The 14,162-nt window shown below is 38.1% G+C and overlaps 2 protein-coding genes across 2 annotated transcripts; one reads left to right on the top strand and one right to left on the bottom strand.

The window, feature by feature from the left end:
* Positions 1-6,959: 6,959 nt before the first annotated feature.
* LOC121967233 (protein YIF1B-B-like) lies at positions 6,960-9,749 on the top strand. The gene is made up of 5 exons (XM_042517330.1): positions 6,960-7,126; positions 8,621-8,793; positions 8,912-9,010; positions 9,097-9,248; positions 9,334-9,749. Exons 2-5 carry the CDS (start codon positions 8,623-8,625, stop codon positions 9,716-9,718), a joined length of 807 nt encoding a protein of 268 aa, XP_042373264.1. The 5' UTR covers positions 6,960-7,126; positions 8,621-8,622; the 3' UTR covers positions 9,719-9,749.
* Positions 9,750-10,643: 894 nt separating this feature from the next.
* LOC121967234 (purple acid phosphatase 2-like) lies at positions 10,644-13,334 on the bottom strand. The gene is made up of 8 exons (XM_042517331.1): positions 12,919-13,334; positions 12,438-12,638; positions 12,249-12,360; positions 11,942-12,168; positions 11,618-11,756; positions 11,283-11,503; positions 11,072-11,193; positions 10,644-10,993 (listed from the first exon to the last, which is right to left on the bottom strand). Exons 1-8 carry the CDS (start codon positions 13,111-13,113, stop codon positions 10,804-10,806), a joined length of 1,407 nt encoding a protein of 468 aa, XP_042373265.1. The 5' UTR covers positions 13,114-13,334; the 3' UTR covers positions 10,644-10,803.
* Positions 13,335-14,162: the final 828 nt, after the last annotated feature.

Here is a 14,162-nt window from a genome sequence, read left to right on the forward strand (position 1 = left end):
GCGTTTGTTGATGTGTGTCAATAGGAGGAGAATGAAGGGTTTAAGTTAGGACTTCATTATCTAGAGGGAGTTTGCCCTCTTAGGAGGAGAATGAAGGGTTTAACTTATGCTTTCATTACCTAGTGGCATGAAAGAGGTTGAGGCTATGGGATTAGCCTAACTTAAATGTGGTATTGTCAAACATCAAAAAGGGGGAGATTGTTGGTGCAATATCCCTCAGGTCAAGGCTGACCTGGTTGACCAAGCTTGAGTCTTGGTTTGGGTTTCGATGTTTGACAAGGTAGTTGTTCATTTGGGGAGATTGTTTAGTGCAATTCCCCTCTGATCAGGATCTGATCAGGTTGGTTGAAGAAGAGTCAAGTAGGTCAAGGTTGACCAGATACTTGACTAAGAAGTCCTAACTGGGATGTTAGGCAGAAGGAAATCCTGGTGAGTGAAGCCAGGTGAAAGATCTAGTGAGTGAAGCTGGGAAGAAGGAAAATCCTGGTGAGTGAAGCAAGGTGAAAGTCCTAGTGAGTGAAGCTAGGCAGCGGGAAAGTCCTGGTGAGTGAAGCCAGGCAGAGGAAAATCCTGGTGAGTGAAGCCAGGTGAAAATCCTAGTTAGTGAAGCTAGGTGAAAGACCTGGTGAGTGAAGCCAGGCAAAAGAGAAGTCTTAGTGAGTGAAACTAGGCAGAAGGAAAGTCCTGGTGAGTGAAGCCAGGCACAGGGAAAATCTAGATGGGTCAAGGTTGACCAGACATTTGGTGAAAGTCCAAGTAGATCAAAGGGATTGACCGGATACTTGGCAAGAAGGGAAAAGTCCAAGTAGGTCAAGGGAGTGACCGGATACTTGGCACGATGAAGAAAAGTCCAAGTGGGTCAAAGGGATTGATCGGACATTTGGTGAGGGAGTCCTAGCAGGTCAAGGATGACCGGATGCTAGGCATGATGAACCAACAGGTCATGGATTGACCGGATGTTGGTTTGGGGGCTTGGGACTTGGTTTTGGGCAAAAACCAGCAGCTGGATCGATCAGCCGATCGATTGGCTGGAGCCCAATCGATCGGTCGATCGATTGGAGAGTCCCTGCGAGAAGTCGTCGTCCCAATCGATCAGTGGATCGATCGGGAGGCAATCGCGAGCGCACAGTAGCCTGCTGGATCGATCAGTCGATCGATCCAGAGGTCCCAATCGATCAGTGGATCGATTGGGAAGCTGCGACTTGTCACAGTATGCCCTAAATCGATCCGTTGATCGATCTAGACATTTTTCGAGAGCACAGAGGCGCTCTGGATTGATCAGTGGATCGATCCAAAGCCTCCCCGATCGATTGGGAGCAATCCAATCGATCGAGATCCGACCGTTGGCGTCGTATTTAGCTGCAGGTGCTCGATTCCTTCGGTAGAGACAACGAGTGCTTACACGATTCATCACCAGCAACTCCACAGCGCTCTCCAAGCTCCATATCGCCAGTTCTTGAAGATTCTTGGAGGCTCTTCCAAGTCAAGAGGCGGATCGAAAGCAAGAAGAAGAAGTTAGGGTTAGGGTTTTTATTGTACATCTTGTAAGCTTTTGCTTATCTTGTATTTCCCTTTCTTCTTCTTGTATTGAGAGTGTTGTAGGGCTTCTCCGCCTTTGGTAGTTACCATAAAGGAGTGTCATTCATAGTGGAGGGTGCGTGAGTAGGTGTGGATCTTTGGACTAGTCACCTCTTGTGAGGTGGATACCAAGTAAACCATCCTTGTTAGCGTTGTGTGAGTTCGTTTCTTGTTCATTTCCGCTGCACATCGTCGAAGAAACAAGCAACGCTGACCACGAGCACGTGACGAGCTATTCACCCCCCCTCTAGCTACTTTTCGGTCCCAACTGTTCAACGGTGACGACTTCCCATATTGGAAGAAGTAGATGGAGGTATACTCAAAGATCGAAATTCGACCAGTGATTCAATTTCACTAGAGGATACAAGGCTCTCGTCGACACTTCCGAAATTCTAATGGACCCGGAACAGTGGAATCTGAAAATGAAGAAGAAGCTCTAGAGGAAATAGTTGTTTTTGAGAAAGGTACTATTTTGAGCAAGAGTATGAGTCCCAAAACTCTATAGGGAATAACTGAGATGAATAAAAAACTATATGTTAGTGTTATTGGTAGTTTGATGTACACTATGTTATGTACACGTCTGATATCAGCTATATTGTTGACTTAGTCAGTTGCTTCCAGTCAAACCTAGAACTGAGACACTAGAAGGCGGTAAAAAGGATATTCAGATATCTGAAGACGACAACAGATTATTGTCTCTATTTCCAAGGATCAGATATGAGTCTGAAAAGTTATTCAGATGCAGATTGGGTTGGGGACTTGGATGATAGAAAATTCACATCAGGTTATGCGTTTTTCCTAAATGGTGGTGTCATCTTATGGAACAACAAGAAACAAGCTTGTGTGGCTTTGTCAACTATGGAAGCTGAATATATGGCATGTTCAATGACTGTGCAAGAAGCAGTCTGGTTGAGAAGGTTCTTAAAGTATTTGAAGATTGCTGAGGAAAGTGGGAGTTCAGTAAATGTCTACTGTGAAAGTTAAGCTGCAATAGCTTTTTTCAAGGATTCCAAATATCACAGCAAGGGTAAACATATAGTTATAAAATATAATTTTGTAAGGGATATTGTGGCTAAAAGAAAAGTAATTCTTGAGTATGTCCCTATAAGTGCTATGCTTGTAGATCCTTTTATTAAGTCAATGACTAGAGAGTCATTTAAAGAACATGCAAAGTCTTTGGGACTTTGTAGAATGTAACAACATTATAATTACAATCAGATATTGTGATTTAATTGTGTAATTTGCCATAACTTATTCAATGTATATGATTTTGTTACATTCATATAAGACATCGGTGAGCATGTTGACAGGTTGAGATTGGTCCACTCACATGGACAATCATCTCTATTTGTTGAGTACAAATAGAGGTAAGACTGTTACTTATGGGACAACTTACGTAGCTATAAATAGAGATAGATACATAAGTTAAGGTTACCTTGATAATTATGTCAAGATAAAATTATTTGTGTTAATAATAATCAAAGTAAATGAATCCACCATTTACTGAACTTGTTGAAGGCTAGATTGGAATTCATATGTTGAATTCAGGATTAGATATTAGGTATGTCTAAATCAAAATCTGTACGATGTTAAATTTGAGAAAAACATGTGCTCTTTTAGTAAAGATAATAATATCATAGCATGTGATTCATACCACATGTGTTATTTCAACAATAAGGGTAGTAGGAAAATGTATCTCTGTTTCTCTACTATGTAAGACCTTTGAGATTATAAGTTAATCTTAGTTTTTGCCCTTAGTAATTATTTAACTGTTTACTTGAAGTTTTAATCGGTGTCTGCTACTTTAGTATGTATCCTATGACAATAGATGATTCGGTCTATAGAACATAACTAGGAAAATGACTAATTAGAATGAATAGATTCTAGCAAAAAATGAAGATTAAATAGATTTACATCTTTGATGTTATTCACTGGTCGACCTATTTCTGTTATGTATAGAAATAATTATGAATATTGAATTTGGAACATGCTCTTAACATAATAGTCATTATAAAGGATTAGAGATGTTCATATTGATGTAAATGAAGATTATTTAATCAGGGTAAATAGCAAGACATGGATATCTCCAAGATAATAGTTGTGTGCCATCGGGAGATTAGATATTTCTTGGATAACGAATATATACCACTAGGAAAGAGGTTATGTGCCATGATGAATATGTCTCTAATTCATTTGTAACAACTTTGTTAGCATTGATCTCTTTGAGAGCGGTTATGTAAGGTGTAATAATTTTTTTAGCAACTTGCGCTCAGTATGCTTGTTGTCGTACAAATCATTTTCTCTAAGTATAGATTGGATACTTTGATATGGTGTTTGTGACTAAACTCTTATATAGTCTATGTGACTTATTTAGTCTTTGTGACTAACTGGTTTAATCATTTACCTGGATGAACTAGTCTTTGTAGCCTAACTTGGACGAGTGGGAGATGTTGGTAATGGGAACATGGGAATGTGGGCTACCCATGATACCCACGTTGCCCATATTTCCACAAGATAATTTACTGATATATCCCTAGGTATTCCCATTATATAAAGTATCTAAGTCTTTCGTCGAGAGAAAAAGAAAGAAAAGAAAAAAGAAGAACATTCATTAAGCGATGAAATTTGATTTATGGAATCATCGAGAAGCGTCTCGTAAATGACAAGAGATGACTTCATCTAACATTTTACTTCTTCAATTTTCACTGTAATAAAGTATGATTTATTATTTTATACAGTAAATTTTAATTATAATTTCTTCATCTATAATGTAAATGATGGATGACATTTAATTTTTGTCCAATAAGTTTTGAAAAGTAAAGGTATAAAAGGGGTGCCCTTTTAATTTGCTAACTCTCTCCTCGTGCCTGTTAAAAATTATTCAGTCGTGCTTTATCCTATAGGGATATTTTAATGAGCAAAAAAATAAAAGTCGTAGTTTTTTTTATTGTTTTTTTTATTGGAATCATCACTTTTTCAATGGGGCACCCTATCGTCTCAATTACGTGATACAACTGGTAAAACCTAAAATATATGTCGCATGAATTCTAAATAACTCATATATAAAAAACATATAAGAATAAAAAAGATTTAGTTTGATTAAGAATATGAAATAAGAAAGTAAATCCATAAATATTAAGAATAAATTCATAAATATAATGATAAAGAATAAGATTGAAGAGTCGTATCTTTATCCTTTAACGTCGTCTAGAATATTTTAAGGAAGAAGAAGCGGAAGTAAACAAGGAGAATCTTCTAAGGGGCTTAAGGGAAGACGGAGCCGAAAGACTTCTTGTCAATAGAGAATAAGAAACTATGTCAAGATGATTCCCTAAACCCTTGAGGGTCAACCCTATATATAGTGGATATTCATTATCTTCCCATAGATAATAATAGATGTGAGATTATAGGTTCCATACATACAAGGTCTACATCTAACAATCAAAACCCAAACACCCTAAGTTAGATCATATTAATGGGATATTAATGGGGTCGGTTTGTTTTGATATACATAACTTACAATTAAGTTCATCAAAATTAGAGATAATAACCAACATTACGATGATAAATGTTATATCATAAAAAAAAAAAATTATGCATAAATATAACAATCCATAGTTGCTACAGTCGGTAAAAGAATATTCACCATCTCAACGACCTCCTAGAGCTGATTGGATCATAGATATAGAGGAAGGTAAATTTAAGTACATAAGTAGAAGGCATATTATAGGATGAATTTCATGTTATGAGTACCTATTAGATTCAATTCCTGATTGTTACAATAGAAATATTATACATCCATTGCTTGGACTACGTTCCAAGGGCTAGTTGCTACAATTATATGTCGTAAAAAAATAATTCGTTCACTCATCAATAGTTGCTACAATTATAAAAAAAAATAATAAACCAGTTAGTCTCATTGACTATTTCTAGGATGACCGACCCGACCTTACAGAAGTTTCCCATCTGCTACCAGGGTAAATCGGGAAGCGTTAACGTCAACCAGCCCAAAAGCCCAACATTCTTTGATTGCGCTACTCATTTGGAAGAAAAATCTCTGCAAATACGCCATAGCTGGGGATTGAACCGCGTATGCTTGGGTGATAATATGGATATCCTACCGCGACACCATAACCCCCGGGACAATAGTTGCTACAATTATATATATATATATATATATATATATATATATATATATATATATATAATGATAATCTCAGTTAGCCTCATTGATTATCCCTGTGCTGACCCGTCCGACCATACGGAAGTTTCCCACCGACAACGAAGGTAAATCAAGAAGCGTACGCATCGGCCAGTCCAAAAGCCCATCATTCTTTAATTGCACTTCTCATTTGAAGAAAAAATTCTTATAAATATGTTATAACTAGGGATTGAATCATGAGTACCTGGATGATAACTTGGATGTTTTACTATAGTACTATAGCCCCGGGCTATTGATGATAGTTGTTACAATAATGTTTAAGCGATTTGGATTAAGTTGTTATAATTTTATTTAAGTTTGAATAATTTTTAACTATGTTGTTAAAAAATGTTTTGATATAAAAGTATTTTATGAATAATAGTTTTGATTGAAATAATTTGACTAAAATTGACTGTACATTGTTATAACTTATATAGCTATACCTAGTTAATGTTACAATAACATTAGAATAATTTTTTATTATAACAATTATACTTGACAATAACGTTGGAATACAAATATTGAACTGATGTAAAATATGGTGGCATAAAACGATGGAATTCGTCATCCCAATGATGATCTGTGAAACGATAAATTGAAAAATTATAATTGACTAATATACAAAATATGATAGCATAAAAAGATAAAATCTATTACTCAGAGGTTCCACACCTTTCTTGATCTTGTGGCTAAGATCAAATATGGAACTGATGTAAAATATGATAATGCTAATGTCAAATATTTCTCATGGCCGGGAGAATTATTTACCACTACAATTTAAATTCTTATCTATTAATGTAAATATACCATTTAGATACCAATTCAGTTAGGAGAGGCATTAAGACACTGAAGATAAAATACATAGGAGGGGACCTCCTTTGGTAACTAATAAATAGAAAGATATTTTCGACAATTCCAATAAAAAAATGTCCTTTTAAAAACATAGAGTTAAGAGAAGGGGAGTTCTTGTAAATTTGAAAACTAGTGTACTTTTCTCCACGGCGTCCTTTTTCAGTTTTGCCCCTCGAAATATAAATTTAACGAAAAAATCTAATATATGTCGCTTCGAGGGTACCGCTGCCAGTAGGTTCTCGAACTTTTTGTTTTTGTTTTTGTTTTTGTTTTTTGCCCTTTTTGATTCTTTTATCTTTTTAATAAAACTAATTTCCTAATTGAAAAATGTTGGAAATAAACCTGGAAGGCTGGAAGAGTTCCATCGAAACACCCTCCGCAGTTGGCAGCGAAGTAAACCCCCATCGCCTTACGATCGTCGAGAAGGAAAGATCAAAGGGGAGAATTCGAATAGGGATTCGACTGATTCAGTTTCAGGGCGTCGAGAACGGTGAGGTAAGATGGCAGTTTTTGTTTCTGCCCCTTTCCGTGAGATTTGTGTTCCAAATTTGCCTATTTCCTCTTGATTTCTTCTCTAGTTAAGAAAGGGGTTTGATGGTGTTCCTGATCTGAAAAGGGGCGACGAAGAGTTTTCTTCCTTGTCCTTTTCCCCTCGAGATGGCTCCATGTATTAACGGAATCGGATTTTGATCGTTTGATCTTTGAACTGAGATGTGATGTTCTTCTAAAACCTAGTGAAAAAATGATTCGCACTCGTCGATTTACTGCTCCATATGAACCCTCTAGGGTTAACTTCTATCGTCCTGACGGTCGCAGTTTAGTTCCCTTCTTTTACGGTTTCGGGCTTCCATATCCTCACCTGCCAGATGTATTTTCACCTCCCTGCCATATCAACCATTTTGATGGATACTTGAACATTAGCTTGTTCGTTCTACGTTACGCTATGGACTGATCCACTCTTTTAATCGTATTATGCTGCTTGGAATTATTAACTCTTTCCCTCTTGTTTACCAGATCTTTCTTTGTTGATTACAACTTGTACGGAGTTCAAACAAAAGTATAGTAGTGCACAGGAGGTGGTAAATCTGGTTTCCCCCCTTTTGGGGACTGTCCCTTGCACTCATCACATCTTTTTAACAGAACCGTAGAAGGATCTCTTCTCTTTCAATTTGTGGATTCTGTATGTTTGTGCTAATTGAAAATAAACTAGATGATTTATATTTTTCTCGTCGAGTTATCTTATCCTGAGTCGAACTTGTAAAAATAGTTTAAGCTAAATAAGTTGCATGTGAATATTGGACTGCATATCAGACATTCTTTTTGAAATAATGACCACAGGACTCCCATGATATGAAAAGAACTTTTAGTTTGAAATCATCAATTAGCTTCTTTATGCACTCAATAATTTTTTTTTATCATAGAGTTTTTTCTTTCTTTATTGTTTTGTTAATTAAATTGAACATGAGCTGAAGTTCCATTTCCTTGTCTAGTTTATCCCAAAGGTACGAAACTGAGTTGAACTAGTAAACTAATATGAACACTGAACAGATGAACTAGATGAGTCGACTGAAATCAAAGCAATATTCGTTTGTGCATTCATGTGGCTGCATATATATATATATATATCAATTGACTTATCTAGTTCATCAATATTAATGGAGTATGCCATGTTTCTCTCGAGTGCAAATGCCTTTGGAATTATAAAACTAGAGTTGGCTTGTTGGGCTTAAGTCAAACTTCAGAGGCGTTCTTATAACTTATCAAATCCCATGAAATTTCATAGGTAAGGAAATGTTTTGATCTTCAGAATTATTTGGTCTTGACAAACAAAAGGTAGAAATTTCATGTAATGTTCACGTGCCTTGTCAATTTTACTACTAAGTCAAGAATTTCTTCTTTTTGCCATTATCCTAAATGCTGATAGTGCAAGTATTGCATTGCTAAAGCTTCTTCCCTATGATAAGTTAACCTCCATACTGCTATCTGCAGATATGTATAATAATCTTGGAAATCAGGCTGGGGTACAGGGCCCCGCAGTTAATCCTCAGCCCAATCCTTTTGGCAATGCATTCTATGGAGCTGGATCAGGACTTATTCGAGGTGGTCTTGGGGCATATGGAGAGAAGTTCTTGGGCTCAAGTTCCGAATTCATGCAAAGCAATGTATGTAACCATTGGACTGGGCACTGGTTCGCTATGACAGATCTGATGTATTCTTGAATACATTGTGTTTATTTGGCATTTGCTAGTCTTGCTTTAACATCTGGGATTGATGGTGCAGATTAGCAGGTATTTCTCCAACCCACAGTATTATTTTCAAGTGAATGACCAATACGTGAGGAACAAGCTGAAGGTCATCTTGTTTCCATTCCTGCACAGGGTAATTTTCAAGTGCCTTTTCTTTAGCACACTTGTTTTTAACCATCATAGAGATAAAACATCTCTTTTCGAATTTGTTCTGCGTAGGGCCACTGGACTAGGATAACGGAGCCGGTCGGAGGCAGGCTTTCTTACAAACCACCAATCTATGACATCAATGCCCCAGATCTATACATCCCTTTTATGTCATTTGGTACTTATATTATTCTAGCTGGCTTCGCATTTGGTCTTCTAGGAAAGTAAGTCATTAGTTTATTGTTACTGAAATATATAGTTAGATTATTTTATCAAGATTATTCCTAAGCATTTGCTATAATCTTGCAGATTTAGCCCAGAAGCTTTGAGCATACAGTTCACAAGGGGACTTGCTGGCTGGTTTATGCAGGTTTTGCTACTGAAGGGCTTGTTATATTCGCTAGGAAGTAGTGAAGCACCATTGCTCGATGTGGTAGCATATGGTGGGTATGCTTTCACGGGCTTGTCCCTGAATATGTTGGCTAGGCTCTGCTGGAGCTACTCGTATTATTTTCTTATGCCATGGATGAGTCTTTGCATGGGGGTCTTCTTGGTGAAGACCATGAAGAGGGTACTTTTCACAGAGATGAGAAGTTATGAGAAGCATTCGAGCCGGCAGCACTACATTTTGCTGTTCATGGCGATTGCTCAGTTCCCGCTCTTCTTCTGGCTTGGCAAAATCAGTGCAGCATGAGGAGGTTCAATGGCTATTGCTTGCCCCCCCCCCCCCCAATAAAGTGGAATGCCCTTAAGATGGAATGCAGATGCCTGGAGCTCAACAATTTTCGAAGAATGATTGTTAGGTACTGGTTGATTTCTTGAGAAGCCTTTTTGAGAATGATGAATTTGCTATTTGGTAGATACTAACTTTAACCGGGACATGTAGTGACGATGACTAAGACTTTTATTTGTTTAGTGCTGTCTGAGAAATAAAATACTACAAAACCTACTGACTTATATTTTCACATACCTTAGGAGCCAGTAATATTATATGATTAAATTTCTCCACCACAACTCACAAAAAGTTACTAAACCCACAAAAGTATGGAAACCAGATGTGCACTCATCGTCCTCACATTTCTATCCCCACGGAGTGCCTAGTCGGTTGAAAGATGGTAGATTTGTTACTCTAAATATTTCCTGGCTTCACATAGCCTGGGGTGTTTGAGGTGGGTGAGCATAATTATCTTTTATTATAACCGTCCTCGCATTTTTTTTTTATGGTGCGCCCCTTGTTTAGAAGCTTAAAACTGTTGTGATTATTATTGTTGCAGCTCGAGGCAGTCTACTTGTCTTTGTTTCTTATGACCACTCTGGATTTTCATTGTTATTGTTGTCATTCTTTGCTGTGGTGGAATGATCTAGCTGACCTTTTGAACCATGTGCTTGGTTTCGTCCATGTTGTTAGTGGTTTGATCTGAAGATGCTTAGGAAAAAAAACAGGCATTCTAATTCCAATTCTATAGGGTAGGAAGGATCATTTGATCTGATAAGTGAAATCTTATGAGATTGATCTCCTTAGGTTATAGGAGAGGTCACACCTCTATGTTCAACACTACTGATTAACACAAGAGTACTCTGATATAATCACAAACAAACTAAGACTTGTTTAAGAGCATGGGTTTTAGATTTGTTTCAGGCACAATATTACCATTTTGCGAGATCAACAGATAAAAGTAAAAATAGAAAAGAAAGACTAAATGTCAACTTATGAAACTGCCCTGCCTGTTATTTAGGCAAGCATTTCTTATTCCATAGAGTTATGATGAATGTCGAACATCAACATTGATTCTCCTCTGAAGATTTCCAGCATCTGTTGTAGAACCACATAGAATCGGCAACCTTTGAATAACCATCTTGGTTCCTATGCCAGGCGTAGTAGGCATGGGTTCGGTTCTTGATATCGAAGATGGCATGGCCGAAGCTTGCTTCTCGGAAAGATGAGTAGCTTGGTTGTGGCTCTGTCATGCTGCATAATGCACAAAAATTGATTAACGAGAAACATAAAATTGAACATTACCATCGACAGCTTCCTTGAGTTTCTTACTTGGTCGCAAGACCTTCGATATTTCCTCCATCGCCAATGGTGATGTACACGGGAGCTGATTCATCCGCCACTGGTTCACATTTGCCTTTCACTATATTGTAAGCTACATTTGATATCCTATTCTGCGAGATTGTAAAGTTTTACATCTTTGGAACAGTTCTTCGTGAGAAAGGAAAAGATAAGATAATCCATACTGCGACGAATATCTTACACTACGTTCATAGGCATGAACATGGCCGGCAAAAACAACATCGACTTTGTGTTGCACAAACCATGGCTCGAACATCACTCTCATCGTTTCGCCTTCCATATAGTGATAGTTGTAGCTGTTGTACCACGGCGAGTGCAGGAGAACAATCAACCATGGTGTCTCACTTCTATTTACCTTTGGTAGCTCTTCTTCAAGCCACCTGTACTGAGGGGTGTATTTTCCTATTAACATTTAGCAAATCCAGATTAATTCAGTAATCACCGAAATTAATGTAAAAAACAAGATGACCGCGAAAGAACAAGATATTTGTATCGAAAGGCATCTTAGGGTCTTACCGTATGCAGAATATGATGCCAAAACAATTATGTATGCCGATCCCCGTTTAATCGAGTACCAAAATGGTGCAGTGCTGCCCGAAGCTTTGTAAGGAACATGATATCTGTGTCTGAATGGTTTAAATGGTTCAGTTTCACCCTGCACAAGTTTTACAAATGTTTTAGCTTCCTAATCGCAACAACTCATCCATTGGGCAAGTTTGAAATTAGTTAACCATGGTCGTTCGTACTTTGTATCTCCACAACATATTTATATGGCTCCTCGTTTACTAGAAGTTATATCATACCAAAGGAAATATCGTAAACATCTGCTATGGTACTCACAATTTCAGGAACGAAGTCGATCTCGTGGTTTCCTGCTGTCCAAATCCAGGGCTGATACGCGGTGCTTCTCTCGACGAACCTGCCCCATGTATCCCATCTCACATTGTCATGGTTCGGGTAGTTATCGGCGTACGAAAGGTCGCCTACATATAACACTGTCTGTGCTTGTGGATTGGATTCGTAATGTGTCAAGGTAATGTTTGAGTCGTAGCTTTGTCCAAGATCGCCTATAGACAATAGAAGATACAAGAAAGTGACCAAGAATTGGAGCAATAACATCAGTCTTCATGTTGCTTAAGAATATCACCTATGAGCCCAAAAGTGTAAGGAACATCTAGACCAACTTTCGGTGGGGTAGTGAACCAAAACGTTCGAACCGTGTGGTCGATCCCAACCGCGTAGTAGTACTTAGTATCGTACTGCAGATGGGGATTGAATTGATCATGCAAATCCATGAAAGGAACAAATAGAACTATGTTGGAAGACTTTGGATCACCTGCAATCGGCGGAGAGTGCAATGATGGATGTACCCTGAGGTGTAGTTGAAGAAGGTATAGCGAGTATATTTTCCTTTAGCAGAGATGTCAAGCTTGTCCTTGTGAGTCCCATACAGAACCTCACTAGAACCAGGTTCATTCTCAGTCACCCATGAGATGATCATGGATGTGCCCACATGATTCCCCTGAGTGATATGCACCTTCAATGAAGGAAATTTAGAGATGCAATTCACCCAAATGTTAAAGAAGGATGAAATCACTGAAAACTCTGAAAAGCTAAACTAAACAAAAACAGAGAGTTTCAGGTACAAGAACTGAAGGCAAAGCTCAAATCTTTAACCCTGTAATAGAAAGCAAATGCAGGTGAAATGGCAAAACCCTAAGGCGAAGGGAAATCAGAGTCCCCCCCAAAAAGACGTGTTTTTTTCTTTGGCAATGTGGATATCAGAACAGGAAAGGAGACAACTTTAGACAATCCACCTGCTGAGGCGCGTTGTATCCTGGCGGGACGGCGAAGACATCGCTGTCGATTGGCATGTCGACGGTCTTCTCCGCCTTCCTAACGAAGGAACTCGTGACTCCGCCTCGGCAGAAACCGACCAGCCCGGCGGCCACGACCGCCGCCAGCATCACGCGGACGCCCAGGCGCATCACGCAGTCTCCGCGTAGCGCCATCCTTCCCGGTCCCCTGCAGCACCGCCACGGCGACTTATTAAATAGAAGGGCGGGCGGGCGGACGAGGGGAATGACAGCGATGCGAGGGTTGGATTGCGAACGCGTGCGAATCGGGGAAATAAGAAGGCAAGAAAGGATTGGGAAGGTGAAAGATTCGACGTTGGCTTGGAGAGGATGCGAGCGATTGCAGGGTGGGCGTGGAGGAGCAGTTAGTTCGGAAGTCAAATCGTATCGTGTTTAAATTTCCCTCTTTTAAACGAGAGTCGGGACGTGTGGGGATTCTGGACGCGTTGTCTGTCAAGTATTAATGAGGGTGTTTCTGGAATTGTGACCTCTGTTTGTAGTGCTTTAAATTTGAATTTATTAAACAAATATTCCGGTATATTCCGTCTTCATTAGCTGTGTTTCCATAAGAATTTTAAATTCAAACTTAAATTGGCTTTAAAAAGAATTTACGGGTAAATTTCCTAACGAAGTCTCCCTCCCACACTTTCCATTTTTTTCATAAATATCAGACATGTAAACGTGCGAAGTTATTCCTTATTTAGGCTCATAATTTTCTTTTCTTAAATATTTGATATTTTATATGTAAAATTATTTTTTATTTATGACAAATCTCTTATTTTCTAAAATGCCACATACCATTTAATTTTTTTATACTCCTAAATTGTAAAGACAAAATCTGATTAGTATAATTAAAAACTTAAAACAACAAATAAAAAATAAATAGACAAAAATACTAAAGATACGTTGGGCGTGCAAAGCGTGTGTGTATATATATAACTTTGTTATTCTGGGCACCCAGCGTGGGTGACGCTTACAACGTTGCCCACGTTGATTTTTTTTCATTTTTAAAAAATTTTTTGTTAAGTTTTCGACTAGGTCACTAAGTTTTTGACTTTAGGATTTAGAGGTTAGGTAATAATATTAAGCATAATATATACCTAGCTCTATGCAACGTAATTGTTTTTATTTTTTAATTTTTTGTTTTTTTAACTCTCTGTTATGCAAATCTATAGATTAGAAGGAACGAATCAGCAATCTGTAGA

This window comes from Zingiber officinale, chromosome 3B (assembly GCF_018446385.1).
Source record: "Zingiber officinale cultivar Zhangliang chromosome 3B, Zo_v1.1, whole genome shotgun sequence".
In the NCBI taxonomy this organism is placed as follows: domain Eukaryota; kingdom Viridiplantae; phylum Streptophyta; class Magnoliopsida; order Zingiberales; family Zingiberaceae; genus Zingiber; species Zingiber officinale.

What these genes read in the sequence shown, in the direction of transcription:
- LOC121967233 (XM_042517330.1), top strand. Translation starts at nt 8,623, where the DNA reads ATGTATAATAATCTTGGAAATCAGGCTGGGGTACAGGGCCCCGCAGTT. An exon ending in CCGAATTCATGCAAAGCAAT is followed by an intron (nt 8,794 to 8,911) that starts GTATGTAACCAT and finishes TTGATGGTGCAG; the next exon opens with ATTAGCAGGTATTTCTCCAA. An exon ending in TGTTTCCATTCCTGCACAGG is followed by an intron (nt 9,011 to 9,096) that starts GTAATTTTCAAG and finishes TGTTCTGCGTAG; the next exon opens with GGCCACTGGACTAGGATAAC.
- LOC121967234 (XM_042517331.1), bottom strand. Translation starts at nt 13,113, where the DNA reads ATGGCGCTACGCGGAGACTGCGTGATGCGCCTGGGCGTCCGCGTGATG. An exon ending in TTCATGCCTATGAACGTAGT is followed by an intron (nt 11,194 to 11,282) that starts GTAAGATATTCG and finishes ACAATCTCGCAG; the next exon opens with AATAGGATATCAAATGTAGC. An exon ending in ATCGAAGGTCTTGCGACCAA is followed by an intron (nt 10,994 to 11,071) that starts GTAAGAAACTCA and finishes TGCATTATGCAG; the next exon opens with CATGACAGAGCCACAACCAA.